General features: G+C 34.1%; 1 protein-coding gene across 1 annotated transcript; it reads right to left on the bottom strand.

Moving 5' to 3' along the window:
* Nucleotides 1-5,545: 5,545 nt before the first annotated feature.
* Nucleotides 5,546-10,127, bottom strand: LOC146934485 (hexokinase-1-like). The gene is made up of 9 exons (XM_085706384.1): nucleotides 9,653-10,127; nucleotides 8,700-8,850; nucleotides 8,432-8,614; nucleotides 7,770-7,844; nucleotides 7,422-7,577; nucleotides 7,212-7,310; nucleotides 6,994-7,124; nucleotides 6,391-6,472; nucleotides 5,546-6,274 (listed from the first exon to the last, which is right to left on the bottom strand). The coding sequence occupies exons 1-9, from the start codon at nucleotides 9,922-9,924 to the stop codon at nucleotides 5,927-5,929; spliced, it is 1,497 nt and encodes a 498-aa protein (XP_085562510.1). The 5' UTR covers nucleotides 9,925-10,127; the 3' UTR covers nucleotides 5,546-5,926.
* Between the last annotated feature and the right edge of the window lie 5,550 nt (nucleotides 10,128-15,677).

The raw sequence follows: 15,677 nt of genomic DNA, 5'->3' as shown, positions 1-15,677 counted from the left end.
TTTTAATGATAGGGGTTTAAGATGTTGTATCCTACATTTTCTTTAGCTAGAGAGAATATATACTGTTGACGCGGTAATGGAGGTTTTAAACAATGAAAATAATAATTTATATACTCATTCTTGTGCTGAACAAGGCAGTCTAGAGGGTTTTTTTAGAAGAAAATGTGGGCAATATACTGTTTTAAATTTATGAAGCAGAGTAATAATGAATTATAATATCAGCTGAATCTAGTTTTATTTGATCAATCTTGATCATAGCCTATAATATGTGTGCTTGTTAATATGTTATAGTTTTAGTGTATCTTTGGATTGATGGTGAGATTGACCAAATTATGGCGAGCCATCTAATTTTAGAGTTATTGTTGGGTTTGTGATAGGAGTTTGTACTATTGGGAGTTTTTCTTCTATTTAATTGTGTTATGCACAACCAAAACCTCTATTAGACGAATTCGTCGATTCAGGCCCTGACACAAGTCTGATCTACTGGGGAATGGAACATATTGCAGAGGTCAGAGAGTCTATGCTGGCTTAGAATGATGGTGCAAAATTGCTTGTCTCCGCCAGATAGCTATACATGGCATGATGAGGCCTTACCTTGTGGCGCTGCTGCTGATCGGCAATGCCACTTGGTAGAAGAGTGTGAAGGAAGTTGAATGACAACTATTGGGATTTTCACGACTGGGGTTGAACCTAATTGTTGTTTTCAATGGATCAGTGGGTAAATGAATGGCTGTCCATGGAGAATTTGGGTTACCGGTGACCAGCGGCTGCCACTTGAGAAGCTAATTTTCAGGTGGTGGTTGTGCTGAAAAATGGGACACTGACGCACTCTTGCCTAAGTGCTATGCTTTTTCCATGCTAGAGCGAGCTTGATCTACAATATTCACTACCTAAATTCAAAGCAAATCACTTGCTTTTAATTTAACTTCACTCACTCATATACCTTGACGTAACTTTGTGATACACATTGGAAAGACAGAAAATGTCTGTTGTATTGTAGTTGGATTTTTTATGTTATAATTTACTTTAAAGTCGTAATATTAATTTAAGGAAAATGATAGTTGGTACGGATGTTTTGTATAAGAATAGTCACGGACGCGTGCAAAAGGGATATTTCCACGCGCTGCAGTTACTCTTTCTAGAGAAAACAGGATTAAATTAAATAAATAATAATAAAAAAACCTTAATAGAAATGATACCCACCGTTATCAGAAACGAAGACTACTGCAATATTTCCAACATAATCCACAGAAACTAAAATTAGTGGCTCAAAACCATGCCGTCCATTGCTTTATGTAGTATAAGTCAAAAAAATTCCAGCCACATGTTCAATATCATCTAAACAGAACTCAAACAACAAACTGAAGGAGGAAAACTGAAGTTGGGGATTTTCCAATTTTGGTGTGATAAGAACCATTGGAGAACATGGAAAGAATGGGAAGAAGGAGAGGATGTGTGTGTCAAGGAAGAGGATTTTCCAATTTTAAGAATTAACATGTAAATTTGTTGAAGAAGATGACTTATCCTGAAGAAAAGATTACATGATGTGGTGGTTGGCAATGATTGAGCGACGGAGGACGAAAGAGAAACTAAATGGACCAATGTAAAGCTTTAGGTTAGAGGATAAAGAATACAGTCTTACTTTTCCCGATTAGGTATGGCGGTCGGAATTTGGTGGGTCCTGGTTCACGTGGATCATGTGATTTCACACCCTTCTGTGAAATTTCGTATAGCAATTTCCGTACCGAATAGCAGTTCTGTTAATTTAAATACATTTTAAAAGAATTAATATTCCTTAAAAAAAAGAATTAATATTATTTTTTTTGAAGAAAAATAAAAAATATTATTATTATTAGTAGTAGTATTAATGATTTGTTGCACGTTTTCTATAATCCGGTCAAAATAGAACATTTAGGTGGTACATTACTTAGTCAATCAAAATTATTTGTGGCCTATTTACTTGGAAGTGTAAGGTTGTCAATCCTAGTTAATAGGTTTTACGGTTTTTGTTTGAGAGAAAAACGTGCAACTTTAACATGATTATATAATGAATATGGGTTACCGTATATAACAGTGAAGTACGAGGGGTTACAGGAGACTTCAGGTTGTACACTAAATTACGTAGCAACTATATACATAATACACTTAAATATATTTGTGTGCAATATATAAAGCAATTAAGTTCCGTTGAGCATCCGTGTACTAGCTATGAGATCAACTGTGTATCGGGTAACTGACTTATGGTTTGAGACCAATTGGCAACGGACCTGTGGTGGGCGCGAGTTACTCTTACTTCCTGTGTTTTAATATGCCTCGGTGAATATTGATAAGTCTACTTACTCCTTGTTCTATTTTATTTAGAGCTGTATTTATTTGTTCTTAATATTTTCTCTTCAATTTATTATATGTGCTAATTCTGTGTCTAATTTTTTCAACACTCTGGCGGTCTTGCGTTGTAAAGAAGATGAAAGAATCTGGTTGAGGTTGATGATATTGTTTTGTAAATGTTTTTCCAAAACTACCGTTTTTATGTTGTGACATGTTTTACAGTCAGCATTCACTGAGTTATACACTTCTTGCCCTTGGGATATTTCGTTTGTTTATTCTTTACTTTCGGTGATCTCTTTTCAGCCCTGAAGTCATGGAACACAAAAAGATATAGAAACAATTTTTTCCATCCCCATGCATTTCAATTAATTAATTAATCAAGAAAACGTATTCTTACACGTAAAATATATATGCATTGAAAAGTGGCTTAGGCTTATAGCAAAGCACAAATAAAGTGTTGGTGTTCGTTACTTTTAGGCTGTAAAAGTGGCTTAGGCTCATTGCAGAGAGGTTCTGCTGGTTGAGAAAGATGGAGCAAAATTGCTTGTCTCCGCAAGATAGCTAGCCATGGCATGACAAGGCCTGAAAGTGTGCGACTTGTAAGGAGTGGCGATGCCGCTTATTAGCAATGGCAGTTGAGTGTCAGGGCCAGTTGAAACTTGAAAGCCAACTTGCAATGGAGCATTATGAAAATTTGGGCTACCGGTGGACTGGCGGTTGACGCATGAGAAGTTAGTTTTCAGGTGTTGGTTGAGCCGGAAAATGGTACCCTTATCTACACTATTAATTGTGTTAGAGTAAGACTTTAAACTCATAGCAAAATTTTTGCTTCTAAATTTACTTTAGAGTATTACTTTTCCCACCCTATGCCTTTCCTCGCGCGCCCTATTTTTTTTCCAATTTTACCCCTGGTCCGGATTTCATATTCCGGAATGAATTGTTTGTATTTTTCAGATGATTCCGGATTTTAAAATCCGGAATAGTATTTTAGCAGAACTTTTGCAATTTTAAGCTCTACAATTCGTAAAATAAAATGCAAATAAAATAAAAAACAGAAATAAAAAGACACAAACATAAAAACAACTCATTTTATTAATATATGAACAATACATTACAATAATTTTCAAGCTTTTTAAGCTTATTACATAAGATCCTAAATATATTTCTAATCTCCTAAGAGCCTAATTCTAATCTCCTAAGAGCCTAACCACTGCTATGTGATAGGACATAGCAGTAGCTTGGCTATTGGAGGAAAACCGGAGGAGGAGGAAAGAGGAGGGCGGGAAGAAGAAACAAATGCCCCTGAGGGAGGTGGGGGTGCTCAGACTTACGCCCAGACAGGCGAAGCTAAGAACCACACTGACCCACATGACCCTCAGATGAACCGCCCTTCGTTGCAGCGCGGTTCCATCCTCATTGACCGTTCATACAAACCCTGAAAGTTTTCAACGAGGCCCTTATCTATGAAAGGCCAACGATGGAAAACCATGGTTGTAGAAGGAACAAGAGGAGGAGAGGGATGGTGTGAGAAATGGTGGGGTTTGGAAGGGTATTTATAGGGAGGGGTGGGTGAAAAATGGTTGGGAAGCCATAAATGCAGTCAAAAAACGTGGTAAAACACGTTTTTTTTAACTTGACCACTGTCAAAAACGTGTGGTGCAGACCACCGGCCATGACACTGACGCGGTCCGGAAAATATAATCTGGAATACACCTTTGGTTTTCGGAATATACTTTCCAGATTAATGCGATTATGGTGAACGAGGGAAAAGTTGGCACTTCTTTGTAGGGCTAAGGACATTCTGGAATGTATAATCCGGAATGATTCAGCACTTTTGAAAGAGAGTCATCAATGTGGGTTTGGATGGTTACAACCAATAACACGTTTTCGTTGACTGTATTAATGACCTAGGACTTGTTTTAGGCTATAAATAGGCTTCCATCTTCAACAAATACCTTCATTATTCACTTCACCTCTTTTCTTCCATTCTCTTCAAATTTTTTAAGTTTTGTAGGAGTGTTTGTGGTGTCATGGTCATTGTTGACCGTTCCTATGAACCCTGCAATTGCATTGCAGCTTGTGTGGGGTTCATATAACGGTCAACAGAGACCCTTGACATCAAAGAAAGACACAAAATATTCATATCGTTTTTGTTCGGATTTAATTTTTCGGAAATCTCTTCATCTCTTTTCTTCAATTTTCTTCAAATGTTTTTAGTTTTTTAGGGGTGTCGGTGGTGTCTTGGTCATTGTTGACCGTTCATATGAACCCTGCAATTGCATTGCAGCTTGTGTGGGGTTCATATAACGGTCAACAGAGACCCTTGACATCAAAGAAAGACACAAAAAAGCGCACAACATCTGATCCGGATTTTATGTTCCGGAAGTAACTAACAATCTGGTTCGGAAAACATAATCCGGACCAGGGATATTTTTGGAATTTTAACAGGGCGCGCGAGAAGGCAGTAGGGTGGAAAAAGTAATTCCCTTTACTTTATGCATATATCTTGATGTAACCTTATAAATTATGGACCACACGTGAAACACAACAAATGCGGGTGTTGTAGTAGAGCATTAACAAGAGTTGATATGGTTGGTGGTCCTGAGTTGTAAAAGAGAGGAAAGGAATCTGGTTGAGGTTAGTGATATTGATTTGTCAAAGGTCTTTCCAAAAATGCCGCTTTTATTATTTTGTGACGCATCCCTTACACCACACCACACTCCTTCTTTGTGACAGTTCAGTTTGTTTATTCTTTACTTTTGGTAATCTCTTTTCCAACACCGAAAAATAATTTAGAAACAAATTTTACCCAATGGAAATTATCAAGAAAACATATTCTTACACTGGAAATTATATACACAATGGAAATGTACGCTAATTTTTTTTATTATCTGAATATTAAATATTTACAAATTTATACTGTGATACAAAAGTATTTTAACTACATAATTATAAAAACGTGTTAATTTTAAGAAAAAAAATGCATTTCATAAGGATATTTGCATTAACTTCACACACAAAATGGCTGATCATTGCTTCACAATTTCTTCATTCATCCATTCATTCATTTCTCCAAAACAATTTGATTGAATTCAAGTAGAGCATCTCTGTATAAAATATAAAAGACTATGCGCGTGTTTTAAATATAAAGGAAACTTTTGATTTAAAAAAAGGGAAAAATATAAGAGGATGGAATAATTTCCAGTACTAACAACAATAGTAGAAACTCTTCAGTCTTTATTAGATAATTCTGAAATGCTGTGAATCAAAAACGGGCTTGTCAATGTATAGTCCTGATTTATTTATAGTTGAAAACAGGCTACATTCCGCAAAACAGGATACACTCAAAGTTAAGTTTATAACATTCATATTACTATTCCATAAAATAGAAGAAGCAAACCCTGCAATCAAAATAATGGGTGCCCCTGTTACCGACCAAGGAGCACCCCCACAGCAGACATGGTCTGCCCGTTAGTTAAAAGTCTATAGGACCAATAACTAAGGCATAGTAGCTTCTTCGATGTGTTGATCTATTACGTATGCAAAACAAAAAATATCAAACTGGTATTACATGCCTTTAATTACCTTGGCAATAACATTAGGACTCTTCTACTCCCAAATACTGAGAGTGAGAAGCTGCTAGAAGCGCTGCTCCAATGCCTGAACCATCATTAGCATGCTCAACGACAACGGTTTCAGCTGCCTCATCTCCAAGCAGTTCCTTCAGCGTATCCTCCAAGCAAACTCTGAATTTAGTGTAGTGTTCAAACAACCCTCCATCCAATGCTATCACTGACTTTTGCTTCTCTCCACCCTTAACTGTGTCTCTTCCTAGTTTCTTCAGGATTCCCAAAATACCAGCAGCAGCAAGGCGTGCACCGCGACTGGCGACAATGTCACAGAGTTCCACAACAATCTTCCTCGTTTTTAGTGATGTATTAGATATCTGACAAAAAGGAAATCAGTAAGAAAACTTATCCATTTGAGAGAAAATGGCACTATATAGGATGATATGTGAGGCATGAAAGTTGTATTTCAACATGGTCATTAGAGCATGCATACCTCCAATATATCCTTCAATTTGCTTCCAACCTCTTTCAGATCTGGTGTTGTGTCGTGGTGCATGGAAGACATGTCAGGTGTCCTAATATAAAAGATGTTAAAACTCTGAAAGCTCTGATACTACATAAAATAATGTGTTGCAATGAAGATTTATGTAACTCAGCAGGGTAAAACAGGTGATAAAGGGTGAAGGAATGAAAATAAGGAGTTCTGCTTGTATGGTTGATTAGAATCAGAATACATAGCAAGAATTGAAAATATCTATGCCTACTTTTGCGTTAGGATAAAAATGTAATGCTAATGATTCAAAAAATAGGAAAATAAAAACAAAAAAGGTATGTTACTACTGGTTCTACTGTATTTTGTATACTTTCACAAAGAATAATATTATCAGTATAAACCATTTTCATTCATCCAAGCTTTTACCTAGAATCAATAAGGGTGAAAATAAGAGGGAACCAAGGCTGATACTAAAATGATCCACATGAAGAAGTCTGAACAGAAAATGCTTTAATATTTGCTCAAACTGCTGCGAAATTCATGCAATTAATAACCAAGGCCAAGTATAAAAGGAATCATTATTGACATGGTTTAGTGGCATACCTAAGTATAAAAGGAATTTTCAACTTAGGGGGAACAGTATCTCCGAAAAATTCAGCCTCTTCGGCCATCTTCAACAAAGCTCTCCGTACAATTTCCCCCAAGTACATGCCAGAAAGCAATTTCTCAAAAATCTGTGAACGATGGTGGAAGGATCAAGGATGCTACAAATTCACATGGTTATCTAAACCAATAAATATAATTTGATTAATCATAATTACCTGTTCTCCAGGGTTTAAGCTTTCAGCATCAAGATCTTGATCATATTCGGTTAAAGGAAGATGTGATGATCGGAAATTACCCCATTCCATGTTTATAACCTACAGTATTTAGAAGTAATTTGGCACCGGGTTAGTCATGACCTGCCTCTTAGTAGCATCGTAAGACAGTTTCATCACACGAGAAACTCTCCTAATTACTCATAACCTTACCATATCTCCTGATTTTGGCATAAGGCCATGCCATTTGGGAATAGCATGCGCGTGTTCTACATATGCTGCATTTGTCCCAGTACCGAGAATCACAGCAGCAATGACATCCTGATTGTAGAATCTGCCTCCAGCCAATGTTCCAATTGTATCATTAACCTACATAACATCAACAAGTTAGTTTTATTTAGAGGTTAAGATATCAATTATCCAAGAATTGCTAAAACTAAAAAAAGTGACACCATAAAACCTTGTAACTCCAAATTCAGTCAGAGACAAATTTGAAATCATCATTCTCAAATTCTTACTAGAAAAAATACAGAAATCCTAAAAGAGGAGAATGAGACTGACTAGAGCTGCAACACGCATATCCAGGCCAATTTTTTCCAAGGACTTGGTTAGTTCTCCCACCACATCTTCGCCAACCTACAAGCAAGTGATAGAGACCAACTGTCAGATGACCATTCAATGAGAGAATTTCTGAAAACAGAGAAAAATGGGCCTGTTTACTTCTAAAAACATTATCAGTTTTCATTTTTTAAAATTTGTATTCATTTTGAATTCCTAACAATGAGATGAAAGACTCGTGTAGCAAACAAGAGAGAAAATAGAAGACAAGCTAGCAAGAATGTATTTTCAGAAGACAATGAAAACAGTGTTTTGGTATTTATCAGAATTTCTGAAAATGCTAAATCTGTTTATAAAAATTGTAAAAGAAATAGGAAGAGAAATATTGGATATATACTCTATTATGTTTACATGTGAACGAGATTTCTCTCTTTCAAAAGAGTTTCTACGATACAATTTTGAACCATTATGAGGTAAACACTATGATATCTGGTCTCACAATATTCAACACAACAACAAAAAGAGAAAGGTAACGTGTTTTTCAAACAGAGAGAGACTCATTTAAGTATCTGGATGCATCACTGAATAATCAAGTAAATAACAACACGAAACAATGGAAACACAAATAAAATTGAATATAACATAGTCAATGTAAAAAGAATTACGGTATCATCAATACTGAAACCCTTAGTCCACTTTATTAGAGTCCCAGATGCAATTGAGGTTTGCTTCACAGGGAACGAGAACGTAAAACCGAGTTCTCTTTGTCTGCCAGGTGGAGGATGAAAACCTTCAGGTTCTGACTCAACAAATTTTGCGAGAGCTGCTGCTATAAAATCAAATAATCCCTGTAACAAACAACAAAATCAATATATATACATCAGAGTGTAAGCTGATTCAATACTGCTAATGATTTTCCCATAACACGCTTACCTCTGAAGAACCGGTCATCAATTGAGGAGGGATTGAAACTTCATCAAACTCTTGGCTAATGACACCTTTCTCTTTTCCACCTAAATGTACACGAAGGACACGGAAGTTTGTTCCACCAAGATCTAGAGCATAATAGAGTCCTTCCTCATCCCTGCAAATAATGTGACAATGTGAAAAATTACTCAAAGGGAAAAAGCTATAAAAATCACATGTTTCATCATCCAAACTTTCACAACACAAAATCAAATGCTTTGGGAATAAGATATGACCATTCAATGTGACTGAATCATCAACAAGTGGATAGAGATCACATGTTTTGTTACTGGTTTGCTAGTAAATTCCTCCCATTATAATCATGTAAATTCCTAAGTGCTACAACATTCGAATAATCTGAGTCTGTTTCTCTTCGCAGTGATAAAAATTGATTTTAAATGAATTGATTCGGATAATTAATTCATTTCTGATGAAAAGTGGGTTGAACGTATGTTTGGATACATCATGTATAAATAAGTGGGTTGAACAGTAAATTTGAGGCTAAAAACAATTGTAGAGGCAAAAAATCATAATCAATCATCGAGAACATCCAAATATTCAAATATGTCAAAATCAATTCTACAAATTCAGAATCACTTTGCCATGTCCAAAAGTCAAATAAAAAAAAAATGTTGATGAATAAACAGAACCTCTAATCAACAACTTTTCTTTATATCAATCAACTATGCCAATACCAGATACAATCACAAATCATGGATTGGATTACATGCTGAATCAGTTTGAGAATTGAATAAAATAAAAAAACATAAGAAAAGAAAGTCAATTACTTCTGAACTGATTTTAGTCATTAACATAAAATATATCAAAATTAAAAAAAAATAAAATAAAATAAAAAATCATATAATCCACAAATCGAAGATGAAAAAGAAGAAAAATGAAAAATCTAGTGACTGACTGACCCAGTAGGAAGATTATCAACATAGCTGATTAACATACTAAGCTTGCTGCCACCTTCAGATGCAAGACCAGCATGCATCTCAACATCCATAGCATCAGCCAACTGTCTAAGCTTTCCAATTGGTGTCTCACACTTTTCCCCAAACTCCTTCAAAATAGCCACGCTACGTGTCCACTTTCTCGAACTTATCATACGGTGCCGCACCACAAGAGCCGCCGCGGCACAAACGGCGGCGGCACAAACAACCGCAGCTCCCACCGCGACCTTACCCATCACTCAAATCTTAATCCAACAAAGTCGGAAACTTTATTTATAGTTGAATGAGAGAAACAAAGTGAGGATTGATTGATTGATTGTTTGAGTTTTATAAAAAAAGATTGTTGTTGTTGTTGTTGTTCATCTTATTATTCTTATTTTTTGTGCATGGTAAAGAAAATGACAGTGCAGTTAGGAGTTAGGAGAAAGAAATGACAGACATTAACATAAAAAAAAAAAAACAAAAAAGTTTAGATCTGATTCTGTGGGATTGGGAAATTAGTTACTCCGTTTAGTTAATCACACAACAAAAATTAGATTAGCTTAATCTTTTCCTTCTTTTTAACAAAGAAAATGACAAGCATGTGATGTACCGATATTAACCAAGCCGATAAAAAGGTCAGTCTAATCCTCAAAACAAATAACAGAGTTATCCTCAAAAGATTTACAAATCCGAGTCAATATCTTGTTAAATATTTTAATATTAATTTTTAATCGATAATTACAACATTTTAGGAGATGATGACGCCCATAAAAAATATTACTAAATTAATGATTTCTATACCAATATATAAAATTATAAATAGAATATATCCAATTTTTAGGCTAGATTTTTTCTTTTCAATTTTACCTCTTTATTTAAACTATTTTATCATTTTTATTTAAATAATTAGTAACTAAAATTAAGTAAATATCATTGAATTATAAACAATTTACAACAATAAGAAGAGCAATCAACAACAATAAAAATAATATTGAACACTGTGAAATAAAATATATTGTGTTTCGGTGTAACATTTTTTTCCTTTCTAATTTTACACTTTACTTCATTATTTTTACTATATATTATTTTTTCCGTTTCTTATCAATAAAAGCCAAAAGAAAGACATGTTAGAGTCTATCTTGAGGGTAGTTTATAGTAAAGAAAATTATATGGATAATGTTTTATTTTCATTTATTTAAAGGGGTTTTATTTTCATATTGTTTTTTTTTTAAGGAATGACTTTCATATTTTCATAAGTGTACTGAAAAATAAAATATATTGATTTTTTCTAGGAAATAAAAATATAATATATTAATTCATTGAACTAAAAAAGGTGATTCAATTTTTTTGCCAAGACAATTTATTTGAAGAAGGTAATTTTATATGACTGTGTTCGTACGTAGAGCAAATATAACATTTAAACGGTGCTCCATTCCAATTTTCTGTTTTTACACTAAAAGATATGTGTGGGTACTCCTATTTGTTTGTTTTTTTCTTCTTACAATAGTATTTGTTTGTTTGTTAAAATAGGATACGACAACGTCAAAACGAGCATGTGTAAGAAAAAGAAGTGTACAAAACTACTTTTTTTAATTATCCTACATTATTTTATTTTATTTTAAACCTCTTTTCTCAACAAAGAAAACCCAACTTTATTTGGTAATGTAGGTTATAAAAGTTTTTAAAAATAATTCTAGATTATATGGTAATAAGTGCTTACTTTATAATTTTATTTAACTTTAATTTTTAATTTTTTTTTCTATATGACTATGTTATAAATGCATGTATAATATTTGTTTCAGATTAGATTGAGGCTCTGTCCTGACATGGATCCAAGTTTCATTCACGGTTTACGCTAAGGGTGGATCATATCACAAGCTCGCACTAAATCTCATTGGATCAAGGCCGCTAGAGGAATATCGACCGTTCAATCTGGATTCAATGATGACTCATGGTAATTTGCTCACAAATGTCCCCTCATGACATATTCAGGTAACAATTCTAGGGCCAAAACTCTAAACTTTTTCTATAAACGCTAACTTGTGACATTGGTTTAGGTACGCTCAAACTTTACCCTGGATATCTATCTCACCCACACCGCTTATTGACTTGACCATCAAAGTGTTTGCAGGTACACTACACTCCCTTCAGATAAGAAGGTTGTTAATGACCAAGGTCCTTCATTCAAAGGTCATTCATCACCGTCAACTAGATATTTCACGGTCCTAAAGAATCAATTGGCGACTTCAATAGGGATCAAGCCCAGAATTTATGTCTCCTTTTAAATAGAGCGCCGGGAGATTGACAACTTCAATAGGGATCAAACCCATAATTTATGTCTCCTTTTTAATAGAGCGTCGGAAGATTGAAGTGGCAAAAGTAAAGATAAGTTGGAAGTTCCTTTTAAATGGAGGTGGAAGAAGAGAGTTTGGAAGCCCAAATCCTCATATTTAACACTAGAGATCAAAGAGAAATTAACAATCATTGTCTGACGATGATGATCTTTTCAACGGACTAAATCCTAAAAAAACACAAAACTCCATCATCATTAGACCTTTATGAAGAATCACAACGCTTTAGTGGGAAATGATTAAAGGTTAGGGCTTTTGGGACACATGTACGATGGTTCAATGAAACTCACGTTCGAACTGAGTGAATGCCAACGAAGCGTCATCTTTTGTCACAATTGTCAAAGAGACCTACATGAGCAGACTCCAAAATTAATATGCATCAAGCATAATGTTACAACGAGTGGTAAAGTTGCACGCATTGGGGCATGTGCCTTATTAGCAAGCGCGGACCACGAGTATCCATGTCAATCTTCAACAAATGTCTTCAAAGTCAGCCATATTTCATTCACCTATAGTTTGACACCACATCCAAGACTCACAACACGTGGACCGACAATCTCATGCTCGCAACAACAGGTTTGATGGCCGAGACCGGAGTGAGGTTTGAACCGTTTGAACATGTCGTGTTATTAAAGCACCAGAGACAAGCTACCATATGACTCCGTCATCTAATGTTTAGAGGGCAACTATTTCAGTCTGGGTTAAGTCACAATCTTAGCCTAGATTTAGGTTCCCTTCATAGCTTACGCTAAGGATGGACCATAATATAGACTCACCCTAAATCTCATTGTGCCATGGCCGCTAAGGAATTTGGACAGTTCAATTCAGGTCCAATGATGACTCCTGGTAATATGCTCATGGGTATCTTGCGTGGACAATTGTCCAAGTAACGGTTCAAAGACAAAAATCATAAAATTTTCATATAAATGTTAACTCATGACATTGGTTCAGGTACGCTATATTTTTACTTTAAATACCTTTCTCACCCACGGCGCTTATTGATTTGACAATTAGAATATTTCCAGGTACATCGCCCCCTCCAAAAAAGAAAGTTGTTATTGATGAAGATCTTCCATTCAAAGACCATTCATCACCATCAACCAAAGGTCTCATAATTTACAAAGATTATATCAACGCTGTCTAATAGTGATTAATCACCAAAGAAAAAATGTCGAGTGAACAATGCAAATTCACTTTTCGAAGTTTTTTTTCCACATACTATAAGAGTATTTATTTTACTTTTTGATTGTATGTGTGAATTTATTTTACAGTAATTGAGTAATTATAGCTATTTTATTACATTTGCACTAAAATATAATTATTATTTTTTCTCAACTAAAATAGGACTTCATGTGATTAACTAGTTTATACCACTCAAAGACATGTCCACTACGAGCTTCCTTACCAGGGCGAGCATACTGCGTTGAGCTTCTCTAGCTATTGAAAATTTGTGAGAAATTTATGAGTGGGTATAAATGAGCACTGCAACTATTTTTTTCCCTTTCTGAATATTGTTTTTAAAAACTAGATATTTGATCAATGATCAATTAATTCAAAACGTTTTTTTTTTTAAGCAAAAGATGGGATGGCGATGCAGATGGATCTCCTGCAATTAGAAGACGATCAATCACACCATCCATTTGTAAGGGCTATGTTTAACTAACTTATAAAAAAAATTGAATTTGAGATATTAAAGATGAGCACAATCAAGCCAACATATCAAACTAACCCAATTTTACTTTCTTCATAAATAGTTAACTTCTAAGATTATAAATAGAATAATGATCTTCTTTCGTATTTGATTATAATTTTAAAAAAAAATATAACACAAAATAGACAAATACCAATTTAACTTATATTGTTTTAGGTTGTGTCCGGGGGTTCGAACTCCGAACCTTACATATATTATGCATGTCCCTACCAACTGAACTAAGCGCAAGATGACAATTTATATTGTTTATGTTACAGTGGAATGTTCCTTTTATAAAGGAATTTAATTGAATTTGTTTTAATTAAATAGTTCGATCATATTATAGAATATAAAATTTTAGAGAAATGCTAGGGTCACACTCACTAACACTCTCTTTTAACACACTCAATTATAATATGCCATGTCATCCACTTTTTACCTACAAACCGGTTTCACCCATACTAGTGTTTCCATTTATTTTATTTTTATGATTAAATTAGATTTAAATTTTCATCTTCTCCACTCAACTTTCCACAAACCTGGGTTCTTCAGAGAAAGTCAAAAATTGTTTTGCTTTCATATAACAAAATAAAAGATGCATACACAGGAAAAAAATTGGAACGTAACTATACTTTTTCAATCTCAGTCTTTGTATAAGTTTTTCCCCTTTAATACAACGTGCAAAAAACATTCTTCAGATTTTTTCAATCAAACAAATAAAACTTTACTGAATCTGAATCGTACAATCTCCACCCCAACAAAATCAATAAAAATTGATCTCACTTTGAGATGTTTATAGCTCACAAGTCACAACCATACCTATATTGCTTAAAAGGCGATAAAGAGAAAGAAAAAAGGGTCAGATCGACGAAAATGACGACAAAGCTTGCAAGGGACAAATCAGAAGGAGACAAATGAGATGATTAACAAAATAAAACGAAGACGAGATCGGAATGAAATAGAGACGAGATGGGTCAGATCAAACGAGAAAGATTGTAGATCTTGTGCGGTAGAGAAGGACGATATGAGCAATGGACAAATCGGAAGAAAAGGAAGACATGGAGAAATGAGAAAGAGAAGAAGAAGGAGCCATGTTTTAGTTTTTTTTTTTTTAATTCAGACTTTCTGAGCCTTGGAGTTCAACGAGGAGGATGAGTTCCAGTCAAATTAACAAAAAATGTGAAATAGTAACTTTTAGTACCGGTTGCCAGTCAAAGAAATAAAATAAGTGGATGATGTGTCTAATTATCATTGGAGTGTGTTGAAAGAGAGTGTTAAAATGAGTGACCCTAACATTTCTCAAAATTTTAATCAGAATAGTTTACAAAAATAGCTATATATAGATTGACATATTTTCAAAACGAATTAAGTTTCAATCTCCCTATTTTAATAAACAATTTTTTGTCCTCTATTTAACCTTTTTTTTCCTTCTGAATTTTTTAATATCTCATATCATTTTTTTTACCATATTTATGATGTGGTTTTTTCGTTTATGATATATTAATGTTTATCAGGTGTATTTTTGATGATCTGGATATTAGGTGTGACCCAATATATATGTTGTCACATTATAAATGAATATGTTGTATCATGAAAAATGATCCAAAAAGAAGACGGATGACCAAAATCTAGAAGAATAAAGATAGATACGAGGACAAAAAACCGACTTTTAATATAGGGGGAGCAAAATTTCATTTTAAAAGAAAAAATTGGGATGACAAAAAGTGTATTTAAACCTATATTTATTTATTAAACTTTTGTTGAAATTATTAACAATGAACTTTTAGTAATAAATTCATTTTTTTGTGAACTACATAAAAAAGTTAATAAAGAATAAATTTTGTGAAAAAAGAATAAATTTTGTGGAGTTATTTTTATTAATACAGTGAAGAATAATTTTTATTAAACTAAAATATTTTCGGTGATTTCGTGTCTAATAATATACTTATCCATGGAGTAGATATAA

Source organism: Medicago sativa, chromosome 4, assembly GCF_051527215.1.
Source record: "Medicago sativa cultivar Bolivia chromosome 4, Bolivia_mono, whole genome shotgun sequence".
Classification (NCBI taxonomy): domain Eukaryota; kingdom Viridiplantae; phylum Streptophyta; class Magnoliopsida; order Fabales; family Fabaceae; genus Medicago; species Medicago sativa.
This window is presented reverse-complemented; position numbering and strand designations above follow the sequence as displayed.